We start from the raw sequence: 17,388 nt of genomic DNA on the forward strand, positions 1-17,388 counted from the left end.
AACTCCAAACCCCAGAAGTTCAATCCAATAGAAACAAAATATGTGCATCTGCCCTGAGGCACTCTCATAGCTTCAAAGCTTTCCATTAGAATATTCAAAGATGTTCGAAATCGCCATTCCACCACCGTTGTAGCCGTCGCTGGCCAACCTCCGCAACAGTTCCGTATCCGATTTCTGAGGCCTTCGCTGGTGTCTTCTCGCCTATGTCACGGCGGATACGAGTCATCGATGCAGCCACACCTATTGCAAGGGCGAAGAGGGGGTCCCCGAGCCTAAAGATTGTAATTTGTTAGCTTGGGGGGTGTAAGTAAAACGGGTGCGCTGGAATTCGATTGAGTGAACCCAGCTCGGGATTCAAGGGATTACGTGTGGAGGGCTGTAAATGAGCTATAAACATACTTCGATATGAGGTAGACAGTCATTGTGGATACCTAGGCTTCTTGGGTTTAATCGAGAGAAGGAATACCATCGTCGAGATGCTACAATGATTGCCGTTGATCACGTGATCAATATTAATTATAAGGATCAAGAGTTCATGGACTTTTCAAATACAAATAGACTGATGATGACTTTACAATGTCTCTGCAAATTTGTCTTATTGATAAGGTCTCATTTGATTTGATGTCGATGGTTAGTCAGGTTAATTAGTGTGTTACGAGACCAATACATTTAGGACTGGACTATTCTGACACCCAACTACCTGATTTCTAAGGTTTCAACTCCACTTTCCCTACCGCTTTATTTACCGCTTGACCGCCTTTATTAGTAATATTTGAACCAAGTTCTCCAAGCGTATACTTATACCGTAATAGGTAGGATTAAGTATGCAAACCAGAATTTAAAACAAACTAAATACAGCAAATAATACAGGTGTAAATATGCGACCGTACAGGAGGGAAGGGAGTTGATAAAATGCGACCGAAAAACTGGCCAGTTTTTCGGCTGAATAGTTATTTCATAATACTGGCAGAAATATTGGCAGAAAAATGGATGCCTGAATTTGTAAGCAGTAGGAGTCAGATTAGGGGATTGGGAGTCAGAATAGTCTTCTACATTTAAACTTGAATTTCCTCATTTCTTTTAAAGTAAATCCCAAACGAGCCGCCATCCTAGAACACCATAGTAAACTCGAGAAAATTGAACATCATATTTCAACAACCACCATTTGAAATGATTTCAAATCTTGAATTCGGATAATTTGTAGTTAGTTAAATAAATATATAGAAAGAAGGATTAGGAAATGATCGAGTAGAGTGTACTTAAAGCTAAAATAGATAAATTACACCGTAATCTATAATACAACCATCATATATTTACTTGTTTTAGTTAAAATGAACTGATTCTTTGTGAATACTCTTGTCGTTATTCCTCACTGAATATTTAGATCATATCAGGGTTATGGTTGTTGAGATGTGATATTCAATTTTTTTGAGTTTACTATGGTGATCTGGGGTGGCGGCCTCGGCTGTAGTCTCGGCTCGTTTGGATTTACTTTATAGAAAGAAGGATTAGGAAATGATCGAGTAAATAGAGTGTATACTTAAAGCTAAAATAGATAAATTACACCGTAATCTATAGTACCACCATCATATATTTATTTAATTTAGTTAAAATGAACTGTTTCATGAACACTTTTATCGTTATTCCTCACTGAACATTTATATCAGGGTTATAGTTGTTGAGATGTGATGTTCAATTTTTTTGAGTTTACTATGCTGATCTGGGGTGGCGGCTCGGCTGTAGTGGCGGCTCGTTTGGGATTAACTTTACGGGTCTAAATTGGGCCTAGCGCCAAGCCCGTGCTCAGATAAAATTTACCGAAAGGGCGAGTTCTTAACTTCATCGCTTCATTTAATCCAATTCAATTCCTGTTTAAAAATGTCTCCCACTATCGCTCAAACCGGTGCTGGCACCGTCAAGAAGGAGTCTGCCACTGCTCGTCTCCTTGGCTCTGGTATGTTACAATATGTCCGCGACTCGAATCGTATGAGGGACCTTGCTAACTTCTTTGTAGGCTGTGCTGGTATAGCCGAGTTGATGATCTTTCACCCTGTGGGACTCAATTACCCCTGTTTCTCTATACAGAATCTAACATAATATCCGCAGGTGGACACCACAGCGAAGCGGTTGATGAGCAACCAGACCAGGGTGAGATTGGACTTGACTTATGAAGGCTCGTGAGACATCAATCACTAATTCTAAGCCCATGTAGATCAGTACATCCGCTGAATTGAAGAAAGTCGTCTTCCGGGAGCATGCTGATGCGCCCATCGGCAAAAAGTTCACCTCACTCTTCCCCGGTCTGGGATACGCTGCTGGTTACAAGGTAAGCCATACCAAACGACACCCTTGAAAGATTAAAACACCCTAACACTTCCTCGAACAGGTCCTCCAGCGTATTTACAAATATGGTGGTCAGCCCTTTGCGCGTGATTACCTTTCCCAGCACTACGGCTCCGACTTCGACAATACCTTCGGAAAGGGAACTGGCAAGGCCATTATGCATGCAACTGCTGGAAGGTGAGAGAAAGAACAACTATTGAATTGGAAACGAAGAACATCCAGCGACTGACCTTCCGACAGTTTGATCGGTATTGGAGAGATTGTCCTGCTCCCGCTGGACGTCCTGAAGATTAAGCGTCAAACCAACCCCGAGGCCTTCCGTGGCCGTGGTCTGTTCAAGATTATTTCTGATGAGGGTATGGGTCTGTACCGTGGAGCCGGTTGGACTGCTGCCCGTAACGCCCCAGGATCCTTTGCGGTAAGTCTTCAATCTTGGGTTCTGGTCTGAGAAAGAACCACGCTTATAATTTATAGCTCTTCGGTGGATCTGCTTTCGCTAAGGAATATATCTACAACCTGTCCGACTACAACTCTGCCAGCTGGTCGCAAAACTTTGTTGCCTCCGTGTGCGGTGCTAGTGCTTCTTTGGTCGTGTCGGCTCCCCTGGATGTGATCAAGACCCGTATCCAGAACCGCAACTTCGAGAATCCCGAGTCTGGATTCCGGATTATTTCCAATATGCTCAAGAACGAGGGCCCCACCAGCTTCTTCAAGGGCTTGACCCCTAAGTTGCTGATGACTGGCCCCAAGTTGGTCTTCAGCTTCTGGTTGGCACAGACTTTGATTCCTGCCTTTGGCACGGTTGTATAGAGAACAGGAGTATTATGAGTTCTTTACAGTGGCGTTCAACAATCCCCCCTTCTGATTTTCTTTCTTCTCGTGTCTCTTTTAGTTTCTTGGCTTGTCTAGAGTACTTGTGTAATTTTTACCCTCACAGACAAGGTTAATTCTGACTAGGCTTAGTGCAACTATCTAAATAGTCGGAGATAGTAAATACCAGATAAGTAGTTCTACTATGAATACTGCAAGTTCTACTTATTATTAGTATGATTATTATTTTTATTATATTTTATATATAAATGATTACGGTGTTTCTTATTTCCTACGGTGAATAATTATAAGAAAGCCGGGCAAAGCCACGTTAATTTGATTTGAATCACAGCAAGCTAAGGCATCACTTAGCAGAAGATAGTATCATAAAATGAGCAGAACACCAAACGCCTCATAAACTGAGAAAAATAGGATCCCAGGTTGAACGAGATTCAATCTACCACCGGGGACATGGACCAAAGCTCAAAACAGAGCATAAGGTTGTCCCAAAAAAGAGGTGTGTAGTAAAGACCTCTACAAGTCACCAAAAGTGTTCTCACCAGAGTATCTAGAAATCCATCAGATCAGTAAAGCTGATTTCAGGGTGGATAGGGGAAAGATCTAGCTTACGTGATGTAGAGGAAGCCATCTTCGTCCTTGTGCTCTTCGTAGATGCTGCTCATCAGAGCAGCAGTGGGAGGAAGGACCTCATCCACGAAGATAAAGATCGCCTTTTCGGGGGACAGCTTTATGCGCTTGCGAATGACATACACAAACTGTCCAACGGTAAGATCGGCGGGAACGAGATATTTCTTCTTGTCGATGGTCGCGATATCAGACTTCTCAACCTTCTCGCAGATAACCTATGAACCCCGCCCCGTTAGCTGAAGAAGCGGTGAGGATGGAGACGATGAAGCAAGCTCCCAGAAGAAGTCAGGCTCTGAGAGATGTCCATCATGAGAGAACCTACTGGGATGCGATCGGCGTATTTCTGGCGGATGCGCTCAGCCTCAGCCTTCCGCTTCTCAAAGGGGTGCTCGTCCTTGAACTTGGAACGCATGGTTGATAAGACTGATAAGTGGAGTGGGTCAAGGGGAGTGTAGGGAGAGCTCAAGGAAGCTCAAGTTGGGAGTTGAGTGTGGGAGAAATGGGTATTATAAGTAAACTGCTGATGAAATATGAGAATGTGAAGTCAAGGAGATAAGAGGAAGAGAGAGAGGTTGATGGTCGATGACAAAAGGCAGCCCCCCCCCCCCCCCCCCCCCCCGCTGGACGACTCATCACGGGGCGGTAAGCATCCCCTCACCGCCTTCCCCGCCTCACGTGGACAAAGTCAGCAGTTTGATTATAGAACAAAACAAGTCTTTGTGATCACACCCCATGTCTAATTCTTTAGTCAGACTAGTTTACACCAAGCTTGGCACCTTTATGATTTGAACTGACTGATATGGTTTGGTGCCGCTACCTATGTAAATCAAACGGATCTAAACCCCTAATTTGCCAATCTTGGAAACTAGGCCCTGGACAGTAATAACTATCCAGGTTGAGACATGTCCTATTTACCTAGGTAGATAAGAGACTTGAACATTGAAAACTTAAGACTATACATGTAATTATTAGTGTCAACTAATTAATAAATTCCATCATCTACATGCAATTAGCCCTAATTATATAGCTTAAATCCTGCTATTCATCGTCCGATATGTATCGCCACTTCCTTCGTTTAAACCGACTTCCGAACCTCGAGGTTTATTCTCCACCTAGATATGGCGACAGGTGCTATTATAACCAATCAAATTTACCCATATAAGTTTGTTATTTGAAGAGTTATTTAACTACTACTAGTAAGTAATTTTATATAGGCAGTCAACAATGAGTTGTGACGGAGTAGAAATGTATGGACAGCCAGCCAATCAGCTGATCGCTTAGATAAGATCTTCACGAAGAAGTTCAACTCCCGAGGTGAGCTGATCGTATGGTCCGATTATATGACTTATGACAGCGCTTCCTTGGACTATTAAAAGTCCCATTGGCAACATTGAATAGAGAGACTGAGTTGATCTGGAATCAGTTCGCACAATTGTCGCCTTGATCTCCAATTGTTTCCGTTCCTTGCCGCAAAATATGGCTTCGCGATCATTTATGCCTCTCCGGAGGACCTTGGCCCAGTTGCCATCCAGAACTACTCGTACAACTGCTAGGTATACAGGCAGATCATACCGTGGATATGCTACTGCTCCAAAGCAGGAATTTACCGTTTGGCGGCCCTACCTGCGACTTGCAATTGGTGTGCCATTCATTGGCGCTCTCATCTACTCTATGGTAACATCAACAAGCCCCTGTTAATACGGCCAATTTTTTAACTGGATATCTAGGCTACTGGTGAAATTACCGAGCTCGATTCTCCATCTATTGTTGAGCTGGATGAAGCCCTTAAGAAGTCCTCCCCCATTAGCGAGTCCTCGCCGATGCGCCTACGAATGGAAAAGTTTATCAAGGAACAACAACAGATTATTATCGAGGAGCTTGGTAGAATAGATGGCAAGAAGTTCCATCAAGATGCCTGGTCACGCCCCACTGGTGGTGGCGGTATCTCATGCGTGCTGCAAGATGGAAACGTCTTCGAGAAAGCCGGCGTGAACGTCTCGGTTGTTTATGGCGACCTTCCCCGGGCGGCCATCGAAAAAATGCGCGTAGATCACAAGTCCTTGGTGGGCACTAACACTGAGAAGGTGGAGTTCTTTGCTGCCGGCCTCTCCATGGTCCTCCACCCAAAAAACCCAATGGCTCCGACCGTGCACTTGAACTACCGTTACTTCGAGACCTCGGACCCGAAGGATCCCATCAGCGGTGATAAGAACTGGTGGTTCGGTGGTGGTTGTGATCTGACCCCATCCTACCTCTTCCCTGAGGATGCCCAACACTTCCACAAGACTATCAAGGAAGCTTGTGATCGCCACGACGCGACCTACTACCCCAAGTTCAAGGACTGGTGCGACAAATACTTCTACATTACTCACCGTGGTGAAGCTCGTGGTGTTGGTGGTATCTTCTTTGACGACCTCGACGCTAGCTTCCTCAAAAGCTCCTCCAGCTCATCCTCTAACCCCCAGGAAACTTTGTTCTCCTTCGTCTCAGACTGCCTTACTTCCTTCCTACCTTCCTACGTGCCAATCATCCAGGCCCGAAAGGATATGCCATTCACCCAGGCTCAGAAGGACTGGCAACAACTGCGCCGTGGTCGTTACGTCGAGTTCAACCTGATCTATGACCGTGGTACTAGCTTTGGCCTGCGCACTCCCAGTGCTCGTGTTGAGAGTATTCTTATGAGTCTACCTCGCACTGCAAGCTGGGCTTATATGGATCCTCTCTCCGGCACAAGACCCGAGAACGCTATTGTGGATGAGGATGATCTAGGCGAGGGTCATGAGCGCGAAAAGGAACTTATGGATGTTGTGAAGCATCCCAGACAGTGGGTTTAAATGGATTATCTTTCCTGTATCGGGGATAATTTCTCGGCATCTTTGCTCCCCCGACTGAAAATATTATAACGCCCATATATCAAGTGCTTGTCTCATGTACATTATCATTTAAATGTTGTTTCGCATGTATCAAAACATGAATCATACAAAAACAGTTGCAAATTGTAAGATATTTCGTGCTCAAGTGTCAAATAAAACGGCAGGAATACACCTTGGAAGATGATAGGGCTTTGATCTACGCAAAGCATGGAATGGGTGCATGAATGCTTAGAAACAAGTACTTAATGAATTCCAAGATTCTATATAAATTTATAATACCCCTCGCAATTTCAGGGCAAGGACCCGTCAATCGATATAAACGAAAATTCTGTGCTATGCGAAGCACAAATCAAGGGAGATGTGATGATAAGTATGAATAAGAATAAGAATTCACAAACGAAAACGAAAGCAATAACAAATTCTGTAAACCAACTGATCTACTTCTTCAATATATGGAACTCACTGGCCAGCAACAACACTTCTCTGCTTCGCTAGCCAGCCCCGTGGATCCGTCATGTTGGCACCTTGCCGGTATCGTGAGACGGTCATGTTGTTGTTCTGCCATCTACTCTGTAGGTTATACCAGGCCGATGTTACAAGACTGAGCTCACGGGCTTGATCATCAATGATTCTCTGAAGTTCAATCTTGAATAAATGGTTAGCCTAGTCGGTAAGTTGGCCAAGGGTGGCCAATATCACGAGGGGAAAACTGACTTCTCGTTCTTTGGGAATACCATCTTCCAAATTCTCTTCATAGTTCTTCATGCTCTCGCGCAAGGACTTGATGAGCTCATTTTGCTGTTGGATATACTAGAGTATTATTTGAATTAGCAGGTTTCACAGCACTTGTAAAGCACAGAAATAACCAACCTCTGCACGCTGTGCGAGCCTTTCAACGTTCTTTTCTAGGACCCCAGCGCACTGTTTCAAGAGCTCAAAGCTTGATTTCTGGGATGGCTCGCCACCCTCAGTGTTGTGCATTTCAAATTCGCCCAGCAGCATCTGCATCTCGTTCAACACTGCTTGGTCCTCGGCACTGATTTCATTCTGTTTATCTTCGAGCATTTTGCGAAGCTCCTCGCGCTCGGAGCAAACCTCTCGCACAAGGGTTTGACTGGCATCTGCTTCAGCTTCCAGATGGTGCACATTTTGCGTCAGGCTATCCCATGCGCCGCGGAGCTTGGCCAGCTCAGCCGAGCTGTGCTCTTCCAGTTCACGAATAACATCGCTCTTCTCTACATTGACGAGATCCACTGGGTCATGATTAGTAGGCGTTTTGAATAGGTGCGGTATACATGGATAATGTCTTACGATGTGTCTGTGCATCAGCTAGATCCTTCTTGGAGGTCTCCAAGGTATCCTGAACATCAGCAAGTTTCTTCAGTGTGCCAGTGTAAGTTTCGTAAAGTTTCCAATACTCATCGCTGCATGTTCTCGTTAGCAAAATGTTTCATACGACATTTTTGTTGAATCCAATTACCTTTGCGTCGAGTTCGAGCGCGCGAGTTGCACGGATGCATTGAAATTTTCCGAGAAGCCCTCTGCTTGTGATTCGGGCTGGTGGTTGTTAGCGGGAGACATGCCTCGGAATTCAATCGAAAGTAGACCTACAGCTATAGAGGGCGCCTTCAAGGAGTCGACTTCCCGCTTCAATTCGTCATTCTCGGATTTGCTGCAAGTCGAGAGTTAGCGTTGGCCGTCCAGAGTGAGAGAAATAAAAATGTACAGTTGAGCTTCAATATCCTTAGAAAGGGTTCCGTGCATCTTTGGTGTCTCGGAGCTCGGGGACGGGCTTCCTGGAGCGCCCTCGCCCTCCTGCAGACGTTCACGAAGCTCACTGATCAAGGCATCGTCTCTCTCGTGCTGCTCATCCGCGCTCTCGAGACGCTCAGTAAGAGCATGGTTGTTGAATTCGAGCTGTTTCTTCAGACTTTGGATATCAGTCAGTTCCTGCTCAATGCGAGGCAAAAGCTTGCGGTACTCTGCAAGCTCCACATCACGCTCCGAGGACCAACGCTGCTGTGAATCTGACTCCTTTAGTTGCTGCTGTATGTCTTTGATCTGGTTTTTGAGAGTCTGGTTCTCTTTCTCGAAGTCTTGACTAGCTTGGAGCTTCTGTCGGTACTTCTCTGCAGCGTTCGCCTTGCGTGCAAGCTGGTCTCGGTCTGTGCGGAGCTCATCATAGTCGTCCTGCAACTTCTGATAGCGCTGGTTTTTAACCTTGAGGGACTCCACGGTCATCCGTAGGCTGCTAATTTCATCTTGAGCGGCAGTAAGCCTAGCCTCTTGAGACGCGATGAGATCATCTTGCTGACGGGTCTTGGTCTCCAATGCCTTGGCGTTGAATCCTATATCACCCTTGCCAGACTTGAGCGTGACTAGCCTATCCTCGGTGGAAGCCAGACGGTTCTGCAAGGTGTCATTGTTCTCTTGCAAGCGCGCCAACCGATTGTGTAGGTCTTCCAATGCCTTCTCTAATTCTTTCTTCTCGTGGGTGAGTCGATCGTTCTCCGCGAGGACTTTCCCCACACGTTCCTCAAACTGCAGCTCTAAATCCACAGGATGATCGCGCTTAGCCAAATCTTCGCGAAGTTCGTCAACTGCATCATCCAGAGGTTCATGTTGACCACTGTGCGCTTCTTCAATTATATCCTTGAGACCCTCTTGCGTCGAAGTGCTCAGCTCTTGTAGGGTCTGCACGTATGTCTCCGCGTTGGGTGAGCTGATGGCGGCGATCAGGAGAAGTTTTAGCAGTTTGTTCGTCTCTTTAGACGAGGCCTTTTCGGCAACGGCTTCCAGATCAGGCGATGGGTCGAGACCGGAGGGTAGGGAATCATCGTTCTGGTGTCGGATATAGCTAAGCAAGAGCTTGTGGACGTGTTTGAGGTTCTGCCACTTGGCGACCCAATGGTTCTCTGGGTTGCGTTCGGGGATCTCGTCGAGGAAGTATTGAGGATCGATGTCCTGGAGGATTTCCCACAGTATGATGCCGTCAGTCAATTCATCAACGGCCCGCAGTGTTTTACCGAGGGAGAAGCTGTTGATCCATTCCAGGAGAACCTTGGTCACGGTGTGGTCCGATGCCATGGTGGATGAGGTCTCAAATTGTGTTAATGAATGACATGTACAGCATTCTTTGACCTGTCAAGGTAAAGAGAGAAGGAAAGATCCCAGAGAGTGAAAGTTGTGGATCCACGCGATCGCGTTTTTGGGAGTGCCTCCTGGGCCCGAGTCACTACCTAGTGGGGACTAGTTATGGTGGATCATAAACAATAGCACTAACTAAACTATTTAATGGTAGTAAACTTACTACACAGTTTACAGTAAAATTTAATGACTTTGAAGTATAATAAAGCGAATATTCAAGTTCAATCTCATGATTAGTTAGAGCAATAATATATATATATTCCACATTAATACGCATTTCATACCCAGTTCGTGGGTTTAGATCGTCCCTGCAGGTCAACCGGCCATGTCGGACTTATAGCACTGGCATATGTCCCATACGATAGAAAAGAATAGCATTTACTCCAGGCTCCCGTAAAAAACAAAGATTGTTGAGTCGTAAGAGAGTCCCACCATTCATCAGACGTTCTCCGAAGCCAACTGTGATATGGAATTCACAGAATCTCTAGATTATAAAGCGGAGATTGTATATGATGGGTTCCTTTAGACGTTGTGTTTTGTTTCCTCATATTCACCATTTATAGTGACGACATCGTCTTCTTCAATAATGGGCTTGAATTCGGTTGACTCCGTGGAAAGAGTTTGAAGGGTATCGACCGGAGCCTCGGCAGCGAAACCACTGGAATAATAGGTTAGAAATGACGAATAGAAAGATATTGATGAAGTCGTACTTGATAAGAGCTGCGAGAGTAGCACGTTAGCCTTGGATGTCTGACATAATGAGATTAAGATAAGTATGGACTTACTGTATTCATGAGTGATGACGCCACCCTAAAACAGATGTTAGTAATAGCCGCAATACTGCATATTCTAAGGCGTATAATATACCGATGCCACCAGAGATTCCTTTGCCTCAGAAATAAGTCGATCAGGCGTTCCCTCGGGGAATGTGATAATAACCGACTTGAGGGACTTGGTAGCAAGCGCCAACGGGATAAGACTGAGCAGAGCAGTGAGATAAAGCTTCATTTTGGAGGCTGGTTAGTTTTTGAAAAGTAGACGTTGTAGGTAGTAAGGAGTTGAGTAGAGAGAGAAAAGTAAGTATAGAAAGTGCGTCATTAATGGTCATGTGACCAGAAGGTAAGTTGAGTTGACGATCCGTTTTCCTCTTCTTTCCTTCCCTGCCGTCTTCACTTCCACCTCCCAATATCTCCCAGCGTTGCATTGCTCTTGTCGTCAGCATTTCTTTTGGTCGCTTACTTCGACTTTCTTCTCGAAACATTGCGGCTGTTTTTTATCTTGTGGAGGCAGACAGGAGGATCTGGATTGGAGGGCGCACATCTGTTGATTCTTCTCTTCATGAACCATAGCTAGCAACCATTAACAAGTTCCCGACTTTTCTCTTCATCCCGTGTGGTTTGAGGATCTTCCTTGGAACCAGAAGACTAAGAAGGACAACACAATTCTGTGATAGTTGACCCGACAAATCCCAGTTCACGGCTGGAAAGAAGGAGGAAAAGAAAAAAAAAAAAAAAGAAAAAAAAGCACAAATATCAAGACTGAGCTTATCAAGCCAGTGGAAAAAAGTCTTCCTAAACAGGAAGAAGAAGAGAGAAGAACTAGAAGTCGAAGTCGAAAAGTGAATCCGAGGTGAAAGTAACTTGCGACGCATAGAAGACTGCCTTGAGATACAAACACCCCAACTTGATCCCCTTTCACCTTACTTATCTTTAGCTTCTTACAACCACCCATCATGTCTGGACTGATATCTGATGAGGTCGCAGAGGACTATAAGAACTCTTTGGAAGATCTGACAAGCAACGACCGTTTCCAGATCAGCAACTTGACAGTCATCGCCAAAGAGAATACTGAACATGCCATGGCCATTTCCAGGGTATTGGAGAATCATATTAAAACAGTATGTCTCCTGATTTGTGTAAAAGTGCTAGCTCTAACCTGCTATCTCTGTAGGCACCACCCCAACAGAAATTGCCTGCTCTTTATGTAGTTGATTCCATCGTCAAGAATGTTGGCACACCCTACACACTCTTCCTGGGCCGGAACATGTATCAGACCTTCATGAATACCTATGTACTGGTTGATGCGCAGACCCGCCGCAAACTCGACGAAATGCTTAAGACTTGGAAAGAGCCAGTCCCCGGCTCCTTGGACACTCGACCGGTTTTCTCTTCGGACATCACGCGGAACATTGAAAATGCTCTGATCAAGGCACGTACTGCATATTTACAGCAGTCTCGACAAACAGAGCCTGTCAACCGTGGTCGTGGTACACCAACTGGCTGGACCAACAGTCCGACGCCGCAGGGTATCCCTCGACCCAGTCAACCCAATCAGCCCTATCCCACTCATGGGCAAGGCTACAGTACACCGGTAAACTCCACCTCTCGCCAAATAATGTCAACAATTGCTCATTACATTCTCTTACAGACCCTTCAAGCTTATCATTCGGATGTGGACGTAGGCGGTCTCAACCGAGACCTAGATTCATTGGTGGCTTCAGCACGCAATGACTTCGCTAACAGTCCCTTTGATCCAAATTCACAACAGCGTCTGAAGTCTTTATTGGATCTTCAGAATATCTTACAGCGACAGCAACTCAGTCAAAAGGACTTGAAACTCGTCCGGGATCAAGTCTCTGCGTTGGCAGCAGCCGCCCCTGCCCAGACTCCTCTTCCTAATCCTCCAATATTAACACCAGCTCCCGTGCCAACTCCTCCTGTGCAACCAATTTCACGGCCTTTCCAGCAGCTCTTGAACCCTGGAACCCTCGCAGGGCTTATTAAAGCTACAGCTGTTCGTCAACAGCCCACTCCACCACCGCAGATTACTTCAGCTAGTACCACACCACTGCCTGTAGAGAATCCTCTGATCACAGCTCTTAGGTCGCGGGGGCTTTTGCCTGCCGCTTCTGCTCCACCTTCTCCAGCATCTTCTGGAACGCCTCCTATAAGAACAACTTTGCCATTCCTTATTTCTGGTCAGCTTCAGTCAAACCCTCCGGCTCCGGCACTCTCTCCAATAAACTCTTCGTCTACAGTTCCTATGAGTACTGTTTCGATGAAAATGTAAGTCAAATCAGCTCTGGCTTCCATAGCATGCTACTGATCCATTTGCTAGCCCTCGACTTGCTCTCGTCGTCTCTCTCTACGAGGCAAAGTCAAACAAATGCGGAACATGCGGACGTCGCTTTCCAGCCACCAATGAAGGAAAGGAAAAGAAAGCACGGCACCTGGACTGGCATTTCAAAACCAATCAGCGCATGGCTGACGCCGGAAAGCGGTCCCAGAACCGTAGTTGGTATGTCGATGAAAGGGTTAGTATCAAGCCGCTAAAACTCGCCTTTCTATGCACCGAACTAAATTTGCAATATATAGGATTGGATCAAGTCACGCGAGGCTGATGACGATCAAATTGCTGCTGATTCCGAAAATAATGCTGAAGGAGCCCAAGCCGATAGCAACACATCCAAACAACCTTCGAAGCCCTGGATCCGGGCCCCGAATGATGCAATTCTGCGCAACACACCTTGCCCCATCTGCCAGGAGAAATTTGAGTCGACATGGTCAGAAGATGTGCAAGATTGGATCTGGCAGGATGCCGTCAAGGTCGGAAATCGGGTTTACCATGCCAGTTGTTATGCTGAGGTAACCAAGGATGGACCGGCACCGCGAAGCTCCACGCCACAAGCACGAACTGGCACACCGGATTCAGTGCTAGGCAAGCGAAAGGCAGAGGTGGGTTTTCTAAAAGAACAGATCTATATCTGAGCGTTGACTAATCTGATGTCTAGAATATTGAATCTCCTGGTCAGAAGACTCGTATCAAGACCGAGCCGGTCTAAGTTTGTACATTAAATAGGACTACGTTAATCTCGTCATAGGGCATGCCTTGCATGGCGCGCTTGCATCTCTGGAGTTTGCCTTATCTTACTTTGAATCAATCTGAATGAATCAGCACCAGTATCTACGGGAGACTCGTTCCATGCTCTCTTCGGCCATTCGTATACCGGGGTTAGAATTGTATCTCAACCTTCACATTGCGCATACTGGCAGGATACATCCAGAATTCAAGATTATCAGTTCCCGTAATTTAAACCATTGTAATCTTCATACTAGAGTCATCTCTCCTATACTACAGGTGCTGTAACTACACCGTATATCTCAATATTGGGTCACATACTCTGAAACTACCTATGCTTGTGACTTCCTGCTACTATGTATGATTAATTTACTTCTTATTCTAACTATTCTTTGATTAGCTCTAATACCTTCTCTATTTCATTTCCTTATTGGGTTTGGTTCCGTTAGGAAGTCTGTACTCCATAGTTGGACTCATCATTATAGAATGCTTTCAACTTACCCGTGCATATCTAGATTTTGAAAACGGTGGAACAATTTAAAGAGCAGAAGAGCCCAAGACAGTGTATTGGTACATAAAGTACACATAGTATACATGGCTTTGGAGACCATAAAACTCCGCGTCTACCTATGTGTGGTCATTGCCAGTCCTTGCTTTGTTTTGTACTCCCCAACCAACCAAACAAAAGAAAACAGGGAACATCACGAAGCCGGACCAGCCATTACCTTCTCCCCTAATTTTAAGGAACGCCTTCACAATTATATCCCTTCAGTTCTTGAAGACACCCAGAATGCTCTTCCACACCTGGCCAGGCTCTTGGCTAGCATCAATGCCACGCCAGATGCCGGTCTTCTTGTAATATTCACAGACGGGGGCGGTCTGGTCGTGGTAGGTAGCCAGACGCTTGGTTAGGGTAGCGGCGTTGTCATCAGAACGCTGGATCAGGGGCTCGCCAGTGATGTCGTCCTTCATTTCAGCCTTGGGAGGATTGAAGATCTTGTGGTATGAACGGCCGGAGGCAGGGTGGACCAAACGGCCAGTGATACGTGCCACAAGCAGGGCATCGTCAATCTGCAACTCCACGGCGTGCTGAAGGTTCTGCTTGCGCTTGGAGAGCATGCTGTCCAGACCTTCAGCCTGGGCGACTGTCCGCGGGAAACCGTCCAGAATGAAACTGTTTATTGGAGTCAGTATACCATCAAGGGGAAGAAAAAAAAAAAAAAAAAAAGGTCCCAGTAGAAAGATATCATGCGTACCCGTTTTTGCACTCGGTGTTGTTGTCCAGCTCGCTCTGAATCATGCCAATCATGATGTCGTCGCTGACGAGACCACCCTGGTCCATGATCTTCTTGGCTTCCTTTCCAAGCTCAGTCTTCTTCGCGACCTGTGACCGCAGCATGTCTCCAGTAGCCTAATCAGGGGACTATATTAGCAAACAATGCCATATGACCCATGCCTATGTTGGAGAGTATGTTCCTACTTACCAGGTGGCACGCGCAGTACTTTTCCTTGATGTTCGGGGCCTGAGTACCCTTGCCTAGTAGCAGGAGGCGTTAGTATACCAATGGCTATGCCCCTGAACACAATTGCAACATACCGGCACCAGGTGGTCCCATCAGGATGATGCGCATCTGTTCTGACACCGACTTGGGCTTGTCCCCGGACAGGCGGCCTTCTAGCTCAGCGACCCGGTTCTCGAGCTTGCTGATGGTGTCTTTCAGACCGGCAACAGTCTCTTGAACGATAGGAGCCATTGCGATTGTGTGGTTGTGCAAGGAATCTGTAGGGGGAAAGGTCTCAAGTGGGAAGCAGAAAGTCTTGAAAATGGACACCGGAGCTGTAGAAATAAGAATCTAGGTTAGCGCCCGAGGTCCGAACGGCGGAGACCCGGAGTCGGAGGCATACACGGCAATGAAACTACATCATTCTTCTAATTTGATACTTAATTGCCTTATATTTCTCTAGATTTTCTCGTTTGACTATGTAAACAATTACCAAGAATTAAAACCCTTATTTTTTGATCAATCACTTGAAATGCTTATAATTAAATCTTTTTCGTGGAATCCTGAACCAGGGTTCCATAGTAATTGATGACTAATATATCAGCCACTTGATGTGGCTCCTATGTGGCGCATGTTCTTAGAAGCTCTCCGAGCATCATCGTCCTGCAACACAGCAACCCCATCTTCAACTATCCCTACGTTTTGCCCATCATCGTCATTGATTGAATTGTCGCGGAAATTGTCGCTCTTGTATCCAGCTTCACCTCTAATTTTGAACTTCTCGCTCACCGATCTTGTCGCCATGCCTGCTGCCACCACGGCGGACACGCTATCCCTCGTCACTCGCACCGTTACGGTCGCTCCTCTAGTCCTACTTTCCGTCGCCGATCACTACGGACGTATACCCAAAGGTGCTCGGAAACGTGTTGTTGGTGTACTGCTGGGTGAGAACTCGGGTAACAATGTTCGAGTGTCCAACAGTTTTGCAGGTAAGATTGAGCTTTGATTGTTGTGGCTTGCAGCGACAGATGAGCTGACTTTTATCCTTCAGTTCCATTTGAGGAAGATGACAAGGACCCATCTGTGTGGTTCTTGGACCACAATTTCGTTGAGTCGATGTCAGACATGTTCAAGAAAATCAATGCTCGCGAGAAGCTAGTTGGCTGGTATCACTCTGGCCCGAAGCTACGCGCATCCGATCTCGAAATCAACGAGCTCTTCAAGAAATACACCCCTAACCCTCTGCTGGTGATCGTTGATGTCCAACCAAAGGAGGTTGGCGTCCCTACAGATGCTTACTTTGCCGTAGATGAGATCAAGGATGTAAGTTTGATTCTTTATTAGCGTCTGTGCTTACGAGAGCGCCTTAGACTAATCAGGTTATAGGATGGAACAACAACCTCCAGGACATTCGTGCATACCCCTTCGATAATCGAGGCTGAAGAGGCGGAAGAGATTGGTGTGGAGCACCTTCTCAGGGATATCAGGGACGTCGCAGTGGGCACGCTTTCCACCCGTATCACTTCACAGCTGCAGTCATTGCAAGGGTTGCACCTGCGCCTACGTGATATCGGCCAATACCTCCAGAAAGTCCTCGATCGCGAGATCCCCGTCAATCACGCCATCCTGGGCCACCTCCAGGACGTCTTCAACCTCCTCCCCAACCTCTCCACCCCACCCCAGACACAGCGGATTAGCGGCCAGGAGGCTACGTTGGAGAACAACGAGCTCGCTCGAGCCATGAGCATCAAAACCAATGATCAGCTGATGGCCATCTATATCAGCAGTCTCATCCGCGCCATTACGGCGTTCCATGACCTGATCGAGAACAAGATCCAGAACCGACAGCAGCAGGAAGAGAGCGACTTGAAGCGGGAACAGGAGGCTATTGCAGCCAAGGGTGATAAGGACAAGAAGGTGAATGGGTCGACAAATGACGACCAAAAGGACGAGCAGGAGAGTTCCGATAAGAAGAGCTAAACGGCATGAATTTAGCTCGAGGAATCAATCCCCATCAATATGATATGACCGCTTTAGAGCTGCTGTCAAAGGCTAATCAAGTGTATGACCTGGATCCCTTCTTCCGGTTCATCATGTAAAGTGTAAATACCAACATTCTTAAAAGACAAGACAAGGTACCATTCTGTGATACAGGCACATTCGGCTCTCACACGCAAGATCAAGTTGCAGTAGCAGTAGCAGTCACT

The 17,388-nt window shown here is 46.2% G+C and overlaps 9 protein-coding genes across 9 annotated transcripts; 4 read left to right on the forward strand and 5 right to left on the reverse strand.

The window, feature by feature from the left end:
* Positions 1-94: 94 nt before the first annotated feature.
* On the reverse strand, positions 95-422 carry N7495_008883 (uncharacterized protein; the record flags this gene model as incomplete). The annotated part of the gene is made up of 2 exons (XM_057211534.1): positions 95-272; positions 400-422. 2 exons carry the CDS (start codon positions 420-422, stop codon positions 95-97), a joined length of 201 nt encoding a protein of 66 aa, XP_057061077.1.
* A 1,456-nt stretch (positions 423-1,878) lies between these two features.
* Positions 1,879-3,153, forward strand: N7495_008884 (putative mitochondrial GTP/GDP transporter Ggc1; the record flags this gene model as incomplete). The annotated part of the gene is made up of 7 exons (XM_057211535.1): positions 1,879-1,954; positions 2,015-2,052; positions 2,107-2,148; positions 2,213-2,326; positions 2,387-2,520; positions 2,584-2,761; positions 2,818-3,153. 7 exons carry the CDS (start codon positions 1,879-1,881, stop codon positions 3,151-3,153), a joined length of 918 nt encoding a protein of 305 aa, XP_057061078.1.
* Positions 3,154-3,687: 534 nt separating this feature from the next.
* On the reverse strand, positions 3,688-4,213 carry N7495_008885 (autophagy-related protein 8; the record flags this gene model as incomplete). Its single annotated transcript, XM_057211536.1, has 3 exons — positions 3,688-3,721; positions 3,784-4,016; positions 4,124-4,213. The coding sequence occupies 3 exons, from the start codon at positions 4,211-4,213 to the stop codon at positions 3,688-3,690; spliced, it is 357 nt and encodes a 118-aa protein (XP_057061079.1).
* Positions 4,214-5,277: 1,064 nt separating this feature from the next.
* Positions 5,278-6,635, forward strand: hem13 (coproporphyrinogen oxidase; the record flags this gene model as incomplete). The annotated part of the gene is made up of 2 exons (XM_057211537.1): positions 5,278-5,475; positions 5,529-6,635. The coding sequence occupies 2 exons, from the start codon at positions 5,278-5,280 to the stop codon at positions 6,633-6,635; spliced, it is 1,305 nt and encodes a 434-aa protein (XP_057061080.1).
* A 498-nt stretch (positions 6,636-7,133) lies between these two features.
* N7495_008887 (putative microtubule binding protein HOOK3) lies at positions 7,134-9,761 on the reverse strand (the record flags this gene model as incomplete). Its single annotated transcript, XM_057211538.1, has 7 exons — positions 7,134-7,319; positions 7,389-7,484; positions 7,545-7,927; positions 7,986-8,098; positions 8,155-8,231; positions 8,286-8,346; positions 8,401-9,761. 7 exons carry the CDS (start codon positions 9,759-9,761, stop codon positions 7,134-7,136), a joined length of 2,277 nt encoding a protein of 758 aa, XP_057061081.1.
* Positions 9,762-10,343: 582 nt separating this feature from the next.
* Positions 10,344-10,829, reverse strand: N7495_008888 (uncharacterized protein; the record flags this gene model as incomplete). Its single annotated transcript, XM_057211539.1, has 4 exons — positions 10,344-10,479; positions 10,532-10,541; positions 10,607-10,631; positions 10,689-10,829. The coding sequence occupies 4 exons, from the start codon at positions 10,827-10,829 to the stop codon at positions 10,344-10,346; spliced, it is 312 nt and encodes a 103-aa protein (XP_057061082.1).
* A 724-nt stretch (positions 10,830-11,553) lies between these two features.
* N7495_008889 (putative mRNA cleavage factor complex component Pcf11) lies at positions 11,554-13,662 on the forward strand (the record flags this gene model as incomplete). Its single annotated transcript, XM_057211540.1, has 6 exons — positions 11,554-11,718; positions 11,772-12,191; positions 12,249-12,886; positions 12,939-13,134; positions 13,196-13,555; positions 13,612-13,662. 6 exons carry the CDS (start codon positions 11,554-11,556, stop codon positions 13,660-13,662), a joined length of 1,830 nt encoding a protein of 609 aa, XP_057061083.1.
* A 785-nt stretch (positions 13,663-14,447) lies between these two features.
* Positions 14,448-15,433, reverse strand: adk1 (adenylate kinase ADK1; the record flags this gene model as incomplete). Its single annotated transcript, XM_057211541.1, has 4 exons — positions 14,448-14,853; positions 14,936-15,090; positions 15,164-15,216; positions 15,277-15,433. The coding sequence occupies 4 exons, from the start codon at positions 15,431-15,433 to the stop codon at positions 14,448-14,450; spliced, it is 771 nt and encodes a 256-aa protein (XP_057061084.1).
* Positions 15,434-15,983: 550 nt separating this feature from the next.
* On the forward strand, positions 15,984-17,161 carry rpn8 (proteasome regulatory particle lid subunit RPN8; the record flags this gene model as incomplete). Its single annotated transcript, XM_057211542.1, has 3 exons — positions 15,984-16,170; positions 16,233-16,504; positions 16,568-17,161. 3 exons carry the CDS (start codon positions 15,984-15,986, stop codon positions 17,159-17,161), a joined length of 1,053 nt encoding a protein of 350 aa, XP_057061085.1.
* Positions 17,162-17,388: the final 227 nt, after the last annotated feature.

Source organism: Penicillium taxi (assembly GCF_028828555.1).
Source record: "Penicillium taxi strain IBT 34144 chromosome Unknown utg000005l_segment0_segment0, whole genome shotgun sequence".
In the NCBI taxonomy this organism is placed as follows: domain Eukaryota; kingdom Fungi; phylum Ascomycota; class Eurotiomycetes; order Eurotiales; family Aspergillaceae; genus Penicillium; species Penicillium taxi.